This window comes from Rousettus aegyptiacus, unplaced genomic scaffold (assembly GCF_014176215.1).
Source record: "Rousettus aegyptiacus isolate mRouAeg1 unplaced genomic scaffold, mRouAeg1.p scaffold_m13_p_2, whole genome shotgun sequence".
NCBI lineage: Eukaryota > Metazoa > Chordata > Mammalia > Chiroptera > Pteropodidae > Rousettus > Rousettus aegyptiacus.
In genome coordinates, this window is record NW_023416295.1 from 168472229 (window position 1) to 168487322 (window position 15094).

General features: G+C 41.7%; 1 protein-coding gene across 23 annotated transcripts in view; it reads right to left on the reverse strand.

Annotated features, from left to right (window-relative positions):
• RBFOX2 (RNA binding fox-1 homolog 2) overlaps nt 1-15094 on the reverse strand; it is a 240716-nt gene that overhangs the window by 122502 nt on the left and 103120 nt on the right. Inside the window, exon 1 of one of the 23 annotated variants that reach the window (XM_016161676.2) lies at nt 8830-8891. The exons of the other annotated variants lie outside the window; for them this stretch is intronic. Coding sequence (XP_016017162.1) covers nt 8830-8844 — 15 coding nt within the window. The 5' untranslated portion in view covers nt 8845-8891. Of the gene's footprint in view, nt 1-8829; nt 8892-15094 lie in introns of those variants that run through there. 23 annotated transcript variants of the gene reach the window in all.

The following is a 15094-nucleotide window of genomic DNA, read 5'->3' on the forward strand; positions in this document are numbered from 1 at the left end:
GCTGCTCACATAACCACGAGTTTCTCTGAAACAATGGTTTCCAAAGTGTAGTGTCTAGACCAGCAGCATGAGCATCACCTGGGATTTATCAGAAATGTAAATACCCAGGTCCACCCAGATCTAATGACTCTAAAACTCTGAAGGTGGGGGCTCAGCAATCTATGCATTCTGGAGTTTGAGAACTATTTCTCTGGCGTAAAGGTTTAACTAATTACTGTTTTTCCAAGGGTATCCCAGAACAGTTCCAGCCTGGCTCATAACCCTATTCACCTCGATCATCATCAGGAGTCCAAGCCTTCCAGATGGCTCACCCCATACACCTCTATATGTCCACTCATCTGATCCCACCTCCTGGTCTTCCTTGCCCTCCTGAGCCCTTGAAGTCCTAAGCTATCCTCCGCATACACTTACTCTCTTTTCTGTGATGTTCCCTTCACCTTTTTGTTCTAAAGGAAACTCTACTGGCCTTGAGAATACTACTTCTTCTGCAGTAAAAACTTTTCTCCTATCTATGACATACCTCTGCAAGGGCAAGCACCCTCTTTTCCCCCCCATTACCATTTAGTGTTAGGTTTTACAGGTATCCTCCTTGCTTTCCAATACAACTTCCAAACCACTTCTCTTCCCTCCACCCAGATTACACATTCTTTAAAACATCTATCACTTGCCAATCTGCTCAAGTCTTAGCACAGGGCTTCCTGTCTTTACCCCCTTTATTAGTCTTATCATTCTTGATGACTTCAACATCCACATAGATGATTCATTCAACAATTTGACCTCCTAGCTGTTTTAATGTCTTTGGCATCAACTGTATTTTTTCAGCACTTCTCCTAAACCACCCACATAACATCGTGTCCTAGAATTAACTGCACTAGTAACCATACCATCTCCAAAAATCTCAAGCATATCAAGCATTCTCCTCTCATGCCATCAAGTTGGTTTGCTCGAGCAGCTGCCCCACACCAGCATTTCATTTCTCCTCCTCCTCGATCCTCTAATCTATAAGTTGATTCTACGACTTTTTCACTAAACCTTCTCCTCTTCCATGTTCTTACTTCTCTCCTAAGCCAGTCTAGATTCTAGGGTCCAACACAATAAACACAGTCTTAACTCCCTTGCCTTTTTTTCTTTTGGCCTAACTCATCTGGTAAAATCTCAACTCCTGGTTCAATCCATCTATCTACTTATTCCTCTCTTATATCTAAACAACAGAAGATTGCTGGGAAAAAACCACGCCACCGACTTGCCACCACTCAGATCAAGCGTATGACCACAGATCTTAAGCCTACTATAACTCTCTAGTAAGTTCACTCCCTATTTTTTTGAGACTACTATTTCACATCGTATCATCTTCTCACATCTGCCATACTTCTCCACTCCCTTACACTTTCGTTTCCAGATACATTCATCTTTCTATGTTATAAAGAAAGAAGAAACAATCAGAGGACTCCCTCTTCTGCCTGCAACCAATGCCACCAGCCTATCTGGCTCTAAACCCACACTGCCGTCCTTCCTATTTAAAAGAAAAAAGTGCTTCTGGCCCTATCTAAGGCCAATCCCCATTCCGTGTGCTGGATGTTACGTAACATACTTTGCGTTGCATGTAACATACTATGCTCCTCCAATTAGCTTCTTCCTTTTCAGCATTCTCAATTTCTTCCCCTCTACTGGATCTTTCCTATTGACATAAAACATGTCTTAATATCATAGTAATTCTTAAAAATACTCCCTAAAACCCACATGTCCATCCAGTTACTGCACCAATTCTTTGCTCCACTCCCTGACTAAACATTATTCACTGTCTCATCCTTATCTACCAATTATTAACTCAAGCCATTCCAACTGGCTTTTTATCCCCATCATTCCAAGTGAAATGACTCTTACCAAGTTCACCAATGACCAACATCCTACCAAGCCAATGGCCAATTATCTGGTCGTAAATTATACAAATCCAGTACTTTCTTCTCCAGAGTCTGTGATACCACATACTGGCCTTGTTTCCCTCCTGCCCTACCCAATTCTCGGTATCCTTCAGTCCTCTATTTAAACACCTCAGCTCTATTCTCTAGTCACATTTTCTCCCAAAGCTCTAAATATGCGCTGATGAATCTCAACCTTACACCCGCAGCTCACATACCTATTCTGAATTCCAGCCTCATATCAAATTTCCACTGAACTTCTTCTCTCCACCACCCCGCCCCTCCCAGTCTAATGGACATTTCAAACTTATGAGTCCAAACCATTAAGCATTCCTTCTGTTTTGCTGTAAGAAAATGACCCCTCCACCCTAATTCCTCAAGCCAGCAGCTGAATAACCCAGATCCCTCTTTCATCTCTCCACACACCCAAGCCATCTTCAGTCCTATCAAAGTGTCCTCCAAAGTCTAAGCCATCACCTCTTGTTTAGATATAGCAACAGCTTCCTGACCTCTCTTATCACTTTTCCTAAAAAAAATCATTCTCCTGCTTAAATCTCCCAATACCTTTCCATTTTAACCAGAACAAAATTCACACGGCTGCCATGGGGAATGATCTGGCCCTCGCTTACCTCTCCCGTCTTATCTTCCTACCTCCTTTTTGTTCTCCACACTCCAACCACACCGCCCCTCTTTTTGAGTACCCCAAATGCATTCCTATCTGAGGACTCTATTTGCTGCTCCTGCTTGTAAATGCTTTGACAAGATGGTGTTTCTTATCATTCAGTCCTTTTTCATCCTAGTTAAAGCACTCAGGGTCATATTACCTTATTTTCTCTATAGCTCTTATTAGTTCCTGAAATTATCTTCTTTGCTTAGTTGTTTATAGTTTCTTTTCTCAGTTAAAAGATGCAAACTCTTTAAGGGAAAGAACGCTGCCTTGTTTGTGCTCTTTCCTCACCCCTTAGAAAGTGATCGGCACAGAGTAGTCATCAATGAATGCGGTAACTGCTTGAACCTCATGTTATTAATATAATGATTTGTTTAGCCCCTTAAAGTTTTCTGGGCTTTTAAAATTGCATCAAACCAATTGTACCCAAAGTATAAACACAAAATTCTGCAATAATAATAGAAGGCTCTTGTTATCTTTCTAAAATGTAAATCTGATCATACCTGATCCTGCTTAAAAATCTATCAATGGCTCCTTATTGGCATAAACAAACAAATATCTTCAACTATTCAGATATTCTGGCTTCTAAATTTAAATTTTTCATCCACCACTATTCCACTCATCCCACATATACAAACCACATGGAATTACATAAGGTTCTGAAACAAATATGCTTTTTCGCCAAACTATTGTTTAGAAAATCAATGACCCTTTCTATTCCTCTGTAAAGACCTTTCTGAACTCCTAGATGCTGTTAGCTCTTCTGTCCTCTATCTGCTTCGCCTCCTGTTGGCTCCCTGCTCCTAAAGCCAATCCTATCTCAAAGCATAAGAGCAATTATCCCTTTTCTTCTCTTACTTATTCCACTTCTTCTCAAAGGGATTTATTCAATTAGCACTTAACATGATCAAGTCTCTTTTATTTAAAATAAAACAAAGCCTTCTCTACTCCACATGATCTAGCCAGCCTCTACATCCCATTCCTTCAGAGTTAAACTTCTCCAACACTTGTCTATACTATTTCTATCCCCACTTCCTCGCCTTCCCATAAACTCAACTGACTGCACTCTCAAGCGTCTGCTGTCATTAGTCCACAGCAACAACTCTTGTTTAAGTCATCAAGGACCTCCCCGTTGCTAGACCCAGGGGCACATTTTAGTTCTTTCTTCCTGTCACTCTTTTATCATTATGTCCTAAGTGTCCTGGTTTTCCTCCTAAAACACAAGTTCTCTGGAATCGTGTTTCACCTCCTCTGCCAGGCCTTAACTCCTCTTCTGGCTCTATGTTTTCTCCCTGTAGGCCATTCTCCTCTTAAGCCATGATCATACCTGCTCACAACTTCAATTACTATTGTCAGCGGATTTCTCGCAAATTTATAGCTTAAGCGTCTATCTTTGCTTTATTTCCAGACCTAGGTAGCCAACTATCTAAGCAGTATTTCCCCTTGAACATCTCAAAGTTAAACAAAAATACTAAATTCAAAATCAAACTCATGAACCCCTTTGTCTTTTCTCCTACAAAAACAAATGAAAAAACAAAACTCTGGTCCTCTTCCAAATCATGACAATATCTTGGTAATTTTACCTTCTGAACACCCCTCATGCAGTTCTACTCTCTAGCACATGCTGTCATTATCATTCTGTCACTTAGACTATGACACAGCAATTGTCTAACTTCTCTCTGCACTCTTACGCCCCTCTAATCCGTATAGATATCTTTTTTAAAAAACAAATCTAATTATAAACTCCACTTCAGCCTACTTCCAATCCTACTTAAAATCTTTTAATGGCTTTTCACTGCCAAGTATCAATTCACAGAATCTGGCCTCCAATGTTACCTGAACTAAACTGTTTCTATATTTTATGATAACTCAATTTTCTATCAAGTCTAGTCCTCTGTGTAGACCAATTAGAATGGCAAAATAGTGACAAACTGTGAGCATTAAAAGATTAGCCTGCCTGTAACCTGAATAATAAGATGTTGTTATTATTATTATTACCTTATATTTACTTAGTACAAAATGCTTCCAAAAAACTTTAACCTAAATTATCTCAATAATCTGGTGGGTATTAATAGTCCTGTTATAACGATTAGGAAACTAATGATAGAAAGGTCGCACACTGACAAATGGTGCCACCAAGACAAAAACTATGTTTTTTGGCTCACAGTCCACGTTTTCCACATTTTATGATAAATGTCATCAGTTACTACTTTATTTCTAAATGTCTAATACACATGTTTCTAAAATTATTCCATTAATGTTCTCCCAAGAACTATCATATCTGTTTCACAATCTAGAAAAATCAAGGTATATACAGTTTAGTAACCTGTGTCAAGTAATTAACGAATATGGAAACAGAATTCAGGTTACCTTATTTTCACTTCTCTGCTCTGGCCTGTTATCATGCTGAATGGTGGCAATGATAAGCTGGACACTACTGAATAAATAAAAGTATAGTGTAATAAGCCGAGCCAGACAGACCAGGGTTCAAATCCTACCTCTGCCAATTCTAGATTGTGTGACTTTAGCACACAAGTTACTGAAGTTTCTACTTTCTCGTTTGTAAAATGAAGATGATAGCTAAGTCCCAGGTATATGCCTAACATGTACGTTATCACTTAATGTAAACAAAACGAAAACATCAGCTTCTCTCAAAAGAGGACAGTATGAAAAGAAATGAGCCACAGGTTTTAAAGAAGAAAAAGATGGGACTGAGTTTCCAGCTCCACCATTTACTAACTGTAATGCGCTGCCTGTCTCCTTACTTGTACAATAGATACTTAGCCCTTACACTGCTGTGAGGATGAAATAAGATAACATATAAAAGCACTTACTTAATTGAATAGCATCATACAAAAATTATTATTATCTATGTACACATATTCTCTATCACTGTTATAAATTCTTTGAGGACACGGATATCTTGAACCATCTTTGTGTCTGTAATAGCTGGTAGCAGTCTCTGCCCATTACAGGCACTCATCAAATGCTGGCTGAATGGATTTATTAAGAAGACAAGGTTAAACCATGACAAAACAATAGTTCAAAATGAAATCCAGTTCATTCATATAGAATATGAGCAGAGAGCCCAGTACCAGTCTAGCTAAGATGAACTCAGACAGGGAGAACACATACTGACTTCTGGGAATTTAAATTAGTGGCCTATAATTTCATTTATTGGGTATAAATTGTGTAATCATCAAATAAATAAGTTCCCTCAGTACAGGAATCATGTGTGTGTCCCCTTCCTTCCCTCCCTATTTTGAGCAATGAAGAAAGGAGAGAGAGAGAATCATTGCTTGGTCGTACTGCACCCTTCCAAAAAATTTTTTAGAAAAAACAATGGGGATGTTCTCCATCAGGAAATGACTTTAATGAGGTTTCTCTAGTTGCAAGTATTTGAAATCCTAATTAAAGGGAAACATGTTTCACATACAACTAGTTTGTGTTTATCAAAGTCCTCCCTACATGAATTCGAAGACATCCTTAACACAAGAAAAGTCGCTCTGGGGCAGTGAGTAGTCTGTCTATGCCAATGCTCTAAGCAAAATGTTGGCTTGCAGTAGTTATTTACTGAGCCTCTACTATGTGCCAACCACTATGTTAAGATGTTTCATAGATTATCTCAAATCCTCACAACATTCCTACATGACAGGTAATATTTTCTTATGTGATAAATGAAGAAACTGAGGTTTCAAAAAGGTTAGGTCATTTGTTCACGGCCACACAACTGAAAATGTCTCTAAAAGTCAATTTTTTGCCCCGTACCATGCTGTCCACAGATGCTACTAAGTTCTCTAAAAAGGAGGGCGATTCAATAGGAAAGGAGGGAAAAGATCTGGCAAAGAGACGTACAGAGAACAAGATGGCATTCCATCTCAGAGTTCGAGACATGCAGGAGCAAATAAATGAGCCGCACCTCACCACACAAACTGAAGCACTGGGATGAGCTGCGACTTCTACTCTCCAGCGCTACACGTTCTAAAATGTCTACCCACTCAGAGACAACTGAACACAGTTGAGTCATTTTTCTAGAATGCTCAGAAAGAGAACACTTAACTCACTGCCGATATCAAGGCAAGCATCAAATGGAGGTAACGCATGTTTCACAGCTTTCTCATGTTTTCCGGGACCCCAAAATTTTTGCACAACTGGGTGTTTTTCTGGTATTTGTACTGCTCCACACAATTCACTCCACAGAATTTTAGAACTAGAAGAGGTTCTGTTACCTTACGGATATAGAAACAGGATTGGAACAGTTAAAAGATTGCTCAGTGTCACGTGGCCGGGTACGGCCCAGACAAACCCTGATCTCCCATTCCTTGTCCAGTTGGCTTCTCCACAGCACCTCCTCCATGCCTCTCACCCACTACCTGAGCGCCTAGATTTCCTTCTCTTTACCTGGATGTTATGCAGCCACAGCTCCTCCTAGACATCTTCACTGAATTCAACAAATGTGCGGGGCACTGGGCCAGATGACGCCATAATATAGAGACCGAGCTAACGTACTTTGTACCTTCTTGACAGCACTGCCCAAACGTTCAACTGTCTTGGCACATACAGAAAATGATATGTGAATGGCACAAAGTGGCAAACAAACTAGAGTGCACGTGTTCCTAGTGACCAGGAGAATCCTAGGCCCCACCTGGCTGCTCCGAGGGCTGAGGGGAAGTTATCTCTGCATCCATACATCTCAGTCCAACATGTGGTACTGTGGTTAGGAAGCTCTGTTCCAGGGCTAAGAAGTGGATGGGACTGAAACAAATAACTGTAATATAAGCACAAAGGAAATAACTGAGGAGACCGTCACTGTCTGCTTTCATCAAACATAAATGAGTGGAAATGAGATTAATTCCATTTGCTTCCCTTCTTAACTCCCCTTCCAAACAAATCCAAAGACAGACAAATGCATCCTCTGGTCAACAGATAGCTGATCAGTCCAACCGACAAAGCTAAAAAGACCTAGACACAGATGCCTAGTTCACAGGGAGATGAAAACTACTGAAAACACATGTGTCAGGAAAGTTCTTTTACTTCTTACAAATACTACTAAAATAAATCAAAGAAGGGAGGAAACTACATTTCAAGGTCATATTCAAACATAAAGGGAGAAGCAGGAAAACCTCTTCCCAACACACACACACACACACACACACACACACATTCTCTCTCTCTCTCTCTCTCTGTGTGTGACCAAGCTCTATCTCTGTAAACCTAGTTAAAATTCTGCCTTCTGATATTTATAAATTTAGTCTTTCTGAGCCAAGTAGGTTTCTGCAATTCCAGACATCTAGGCTGAAGGGCAAAGGGCAAAGTGAAACTTTCAAAAGCTGGCTAGTAGCCAAGGGCATCACATCCAGGAGGCTCCCTTAGCAACACACAACAGCTGTCTGCTCAAGAGAGGACCGCCATCTTTGCAAGGAACTATAGATGTTCTTGTTTTCACAACTAAAAGCAGGGTTTTTTTTCTTTATTGTATTATCTTCCCTGCCATTCTCCTAAAAGTTATCACATTTCATAATTTAAAAACCCCTCCAGTCCCAGTATGTTTCCGTCCACCCTAAATTATAATGCCATAGTTAACAATAAATTAAGATAATGTAAGTTATTAAGTTCTAGGCAAATATAAAATGATTCAAAATGTCTGGTTATTAATTACTATTCTAGCTGCTACAGACTTTGTTTCTAACTATGGGCAAGTCACTCTGTGACTTAATTACTTCCCTCATAAAATTTTAATAACAACAGTGACCTACTTCACAAAACTATTGTGAAGGACAATAAAAATGATTAGATAAAAACTTATAAAGCTTTTTCCTTATTAAGAATCATGCCACCTATTGGCTCTCAGTATCTAAAGAGATGGTTTGATTATCAAAGTCAGCGCTCCCAACACAAACACAGGTCGATCCCGACCCACCAGAAGACTGCAGCTCCGGAAGGGACCGGCTCACTTCACCTGCCCCGTTTGCCTTCTCCAAACCCACCGGCTGGCCCCGCGGATGGCATTGCACCAGGACCGGGAGCTTGTGCCTACGTCTAACAAGATAAACAACATTTTTTAACAAAAATCCCAATGTCACAATCACTGCTAGGTCTTAAAAACCTAACACCTGTGAGAAGAAGGGGATGTGGCAGTCTGTGCTCCGTGGGGAAGGCCATTTGTGCAAGAGCAGAATCTCACAGCTTTCCACTCCTTATATGTGCAAGTGCAAACCCTCACCCACAGCACTCCGTACTCACCCAGAGGTACATCATGTCAGACCGGGCTGCTCAAACTCAGCGGTCGGCTGATCCTGGACTGCAAAAAGGCACTTCAGTGAACTGTAGGAAAGGAGGTGCCAGAATGGGGGACTGGGGTTTGGGGTGGGGAGAACCCCCCCCAAATCACTTGAGTTTAAAAATCTAAAAATGACCGGTCTCCTCCCCCCTCCTCCCTCCTCTTCAGCTGACTGTTCTGTTGTTCTCTCTCCTCCCTCTCACCCTCCCTCTCTCTCTCTCTCCCTCTCTCTCTCCCTCTCTCTCTCTGGGAGTTCCCAGCCCCGTGTGTCTGAACTGGGGTGTACAGCACACTCTCTCTGCATTTGCCTTCAGGGACTCTCTCTCTGTCATTCTACTTCTAGAAACACAATCATCACTCACAGAGATTATTGCAAAAGGCAGGGATGGGTGGAGTTAGTTATAAACCACCAGCACCAGTTTCTAATGCCGGAGATAAACTAGTTTAAGATGGGTTCTTTAAATACAAATGAAGCAATCAAAAAACTCTGACCTCCAAGATCAAGGGGAGTGAGCCAAGCTTCCACTCTGCCCCACTTCTTCTGGAGCCCCTTGCAGAAGCCAAGCCTGAACACAGAACCAGCCCGGGCCCGCACACCCTCCCTGAAACGCCTGCCTTGCGCCACTATTCCTTACAAAGTCTCGCACTAACAATTCTGAATCTTCAAAGATTTTAAAACACAGGAAAGATTATCTATGAACTCAAATAAGTTTTCATCTTTGTATTACTACCGCCCCAGTTCAGATCCTCTGAAGGGAGAAAGGATAAGGGTTTCAAAACCAAGTGGATTTTGAGCCCCTGTACTATGTCGCAGGCTCTCTCCCTCCGCTGTGAGCCTGGTGTCTGTTGCAGGGTATTAACCACTTCTGACAGGTACCGCCACAGGTATTCACGCACCTGCCAATCTTATCTCCTCTATCCATATCTTTCAGGGGTAGAGTTCATCTATTTTTGGCCATGGAGTCTTTAGTGTAGCACCTAGCACACAGTAGGCACACGATACATTCTCGAAGGGTTCTCTGTTTTGAGAAATATTTCACTTAATTCATTCAAGGAAACACAAACCAAAATCAAAAATAAGAGGCCTACCACCTTCCAGCTGCCTCAGGGTTCCGTTTCCCTCGGACATGTCGAAACAGCTCTCTGCTGTTTATAAAATCTCCAAGTACGGTCTGCGAGGCCCACACTCCCGGTCGGCCTAGCACAGGTACAGGTACATGACTCTCCCACCTAACCCTTCCCTCAGTGCGTGTGCTCCAATCTGAGTTACCTGCTAGGTGGAGCTTCTTCTCTTAGGGTAGAAGCCAAGTCACTTTTCCTTTTCTTCTGCTCTAAACAAGCGCCTTTCTCTCCATCCACCTTAAACTGCCAGCTCATGTAAATTTGGAGAGGTGGGGCAGGCCTCACCCAAACCTTTTCCTTTCCTTGCTGCAGAACCACTCACCTTCCTCCAAGGCAGGATTACCTCATTGCTAATACAAAAGAACTTCCAAGTCCAAAACTGAGACAGACTTTTTTTTTCTTATAGGAAAACAAATCTTGACTTTCTATAAACTGTTAAGTCTTTTATATGTCCATAATCATTTTTTAAGTGGCAATTTTTATATGCCAGTTTAGTCTCCTAGCCCATGCCCTAAATCTTATGTCACCAGACCTCCCTATACTCCATTCTAAGTAGCTGTGTTAAAATCACACTAAGAGATTCTTTAAGCTCTTTAGAGGCACCAAATTGTTAATATTCATTCATTCTTAGGCAAGCATCGAAAAACAAATACAATAAAATCTTACATACTGTTACTTTATGATACTATCTTTCAATCAAGTTTAGGATAGGATAAAAACATCCCTGCTCTCCTGGAACAAAGTAGGGAAAAAAAGAGAGAAAAGAGTGTCTCAAAATAAGAATTTCAATGTGTCACAAACACTGACAACTACCTCTAAAACTCTCATGAGTAGAACTATTATAAACTTCTTTTGAACCACAGGAAGAGTTCATAAATTACTACTCTAAATGAATCTCTTCCTCTTCTGATCATAATTTTAAGAATTGGGTGGATAGTCTGGTCAGAAATCAAACTCCTCTGTGTTTTCTTCACAAACTCTGTCTTTCTGTCTCTCTGTCTTTATCTCTGCCCCCCCCCTCACCCTGCACCCCCCACCCCCTCCCTACACGCTACCCTTTCTCTCTCCCCCCACCCCCTTCCTTGAAAGCTAAATGAATCTTTTTATCCATGCTCCTGCATATCCACATTTCCCCACTTTAAACAAAGAAAAAAGGAAGGAAGAAAGGAAACAAAGAAATAGGAGAAAAAAATTGCCTCAAATTATCAAAGTCAAATAAGGAAACCTATGCTTTATATCTACGCAGGATTCAAATTAAGAGACACAAAGGTCCAATAATTCCACCATAGGAAGAAGGATCACAGTCTTATAGATAGGATTAAGATGACATACTTAGTTCCAGCAGGAGAACATTTTATCAGACTGTGTGACTCAGAAGCTTATCAGCCTTTATATTAGTTCAGAGGAAAGTGTGTGAATTTGAGCATCAGAGAAGGAACTCTACTAGGAAGGGCCCACAGAGGAAGTCTGGCATGCTTACTTCTGAAAAAGAAAAATCAGATTATCGCAGACAGCAATATGGGTGCTGGCAGTAACTCTAACCCTATTATGCATCCTGAATTCCTGCTTCTGAAAGTGCTGGATTTTATAATGTGAAGAGTGTGGTTAGGCAGAAAGGGTTTGGAGCCACATTTTACTCACGAGACGCAATGTTTTATACGAGTCTCCCTGTGGGTGTAAGAGGCTGGTGAGGGGTAGTATGTGCATCTTGGGAGCCAATACAATTTCTCAAAACGTATCTGAAAAATCAGGCAATGAAAATTTTTCAAAAGAAATCCAAGGCAACCCTGGTTCTACATAATTGATACTCCTTTCTCTTTCAGGACTGGTGGAGACAATACAGACTCACCACGACACTGAGCTAGAGAAATGGGCCATATGCGGTCCAACTGAACTTGACTTAAAAAAAAAAAAAGTTGAAAGAATGGGGCTCTTTTAACCTCATTTCCTCTCAGCTTAAAATAGCAAGGATCCCCACAGGGCAGTTCTCTAATAGCATTTTACTCCTCAAAATGTGACCCATGGCACAGGAGCGGATTAGCATCAACTGGGAGCTTCTTAGCTGGGAAGACTCTCAGGCCCACCCTAGACTTACAGAATCAAAATCAACTTCACAGCAGCCCCAGGTGACTGGCAGCACACTGAAGTCCGAGAAGCTGGTGTAGGTAGAGCGCTGTCCTCCCGCAGCAGCAGAGACTCTTGGAAGAGAAGGTAGATGTGTCCGGTTGTCCCTTTCCAGTCAGGGGATCCGAACCTGCCCGGAAGACCCGTGAGTACTCCACCCCTGCTTGCTGATTCCAATATAACACCACCAGCTACTGTTTACTCCACATTATGTGCCGAAACTCTGCATGCATTATCTCGTCACACGTTCACAATCTCTCTGTAAGGTAAGCTTTATTTTTATCTTTCTCACACATAAAAGGAAACTGGGCTTAAAATGGTTCAATAATTTGTCCATGGTCTCACAGCAAGTGAGCAAAGGAGTCAAAAGTTGAACACAAATTTGTAAGATTCCGAGATGGTTTTAATTACAACACACTTATTCACTGATGAACTCAAATCAAGATGCCCAAAATCATTAGAAATTTTACCCTGGACAGAACCCTGCACTCTGCTTCCACCCATTCCCAAGACTTCACACAACAAATGATGGAGAAGAGGTCTAGGGCTCCAGTGCACACACAGTGCATAAGCATTTCCAGAGGTGGGGACTCGTCGAGGGCTGCTGCCATGACTGATGTCATTAAGAGAATGGTTCCGGAAACTCGTGAACTCTGGTTAACCTGCTACGATGTCTCAAGTGAGCGCTAGACGCAGAGAAGAGAGTACAGCTAAAAGTCAACTCTAGGAAAAGCCGCCATCAAATAGATGATTTGTCAGCGCTCTTACCCTCATTTTTAGGGAACCCAAAGCGACCATCCCTAAAGGAGAAAAATGTATTATCTTAAGAACTCGGTTTCTCCCTATTATGCTTCAATCATATTCTCAAATAATCTCCCAATGCTTGCTCTGGTATCTATTCCACTACCATTTTTGACCTCGTGAAGTCCTCTATCCCAACCACATTTTCATTTATCTACCCTCTCCAGTCTTGTCTTCCGCAGCCTCCTCAGTTCAACTTCGACTCCACAGTCCATAATTATAATCCCTCCCTTGTGAATTTCCTCAATCATTTGTCCTTTCCATCACCACTACTTGTCAAAGCTCCAATCCCAGTTAAAAATAATTATCTGCCTTCTCTGTGCCTGGGCACAATCAGATAAATGTTGCTGGAGAAAAAAAAAAATCATATAACCAAGCTGACTGACTTCACTACATATTCATGATCACAAACCTCAACTGTGCATTCAACAATGCCAATCCTATGAAAGCTGCCCTTGCAAGCCTTCCAACCTGCCAAAATGACTACTTCTTACCTTCTACTCAAACCTACTTCATTCTCTCCCCACACCCAACTCTGAGCTATTTCCCTATCTAAATATTTCATTTAAAAAGAAAAGCATTTAGACAGTGTTTTCTGTCCCCCAATATCTACGACCCTACCTAGAAATGCATGCATCTCCCCCTCCTTGTATTGCTACAATAAAGGACGAATCCCTAGCATCAAAGGCCCATTTCACCGCTTGTGCTCACGACCCACTCCCCAGAGCCTATGCAAGGACTGTGCTGCTTGCTCTGTCTCCTGCATCATCCACTCTCCCCTGGCCACTCATTACTGTCTTGCCAGCAAATACACACATGTCCACCTTCAGAAAAACCTCCCCTCTGCTCTCATACACTGACAGGCAAAGTGGACACTGGATCCTATGCTGGAAGTCAGCTGGCAATATCGATTCCGTTTTAATGTGCATGGCCCGGTGGCTCCACAATTATTACACCTCTAAGGAGCCTATCTTGGAAAATCCCCAAAGGAGTAGAAAGAAATACACTGTAGCAATCTGTAAAAGAAAAAAAAAAAACACTTCAAAAACATAAATGTCCAATAGTAGCTAAGTGATTAAATAAACCATGGTTTTTAAAAAAATTCTCCTTCGACCTCCGACCTCCTTCCAGCTACTGACCGTTTCCCTCACCACTTCACTGTAAAACTTCTTTGAAAAGCTGTCTCCACTTCTTCACCTTTCATTTCTTCTTCAATTTACTCAAAGTTTCCAAGCCCCCCACTCTATTAAACTGACTGGTCAACATCAATCATTTCCTAGTTATTTAATGCGACGGGTACTTTGCTGTCCTCAACGTATCTGACCTCAAAGCAAGATTCAATAAAGTTGGCAACGTTCTTAAAACATTCTCTTCTTCCAGCTTCTGAGATTCTATGATCCTGGTTTCTTCCTGCATCACTGATTACTTCTCAGTATCTTTTTCTGGCTTGTTCCTCAACGGACCTCTATAACAATTCCTTGTGGCTCAATCCAGGGTCATTTTCTTCTCTTGTTGTCTCATCCATTCCCATTGCTTCAAATACCATCAACAGCCTAGTAACTATTAGTTTTATCCCCAGCCTAGACCTCTTCTCATGCTGTCTATGTAGCTGTCTCGCAGGCAAACACAACGTGCACAAAACTGGGCTCTTACATCTCCACCACCACCGCCTTTGACATCTGGTAGACCCGTGGTGTTCCCAACCTCAATCGGTGGTACTACCTGACAATTAGGAAAGCAAAAGACCCTTCCCTTATCCCCCACCCTTCATATCAAACCCGTGCTATGAGTAAGCCCACATGCCCGACTTCTCTCGATCTCCACTGCCACCACCTCGACCCAAGCTACCATCACGCTTTCCTAGACGCTGCAGTAGTTCCCCAACTCCCACTGCTGCTCCCCTTCAAAGCATTCATGACAGCCAGATAGTCTTAAAACAAAAAATCAGATCGCATCACTTCTCTGGCTCTACAGCTTCACACTGCACTTAATTTTTTTTCTATCTGAAGGCCTTATAATGGCCTTTAAGGTCCTTTACGGTCCGCTAAGTGCCTGCCTCTCCAGCCTCATTTCATGTCATTATCTCCTTTTCAATCACAATGCTCTAAATATACTGATCTCGTGTCAGCTCCGTTGCTCCCTCCCTGGCATCCCTGTAACCCTTTTATTCTCTTCTTGAAA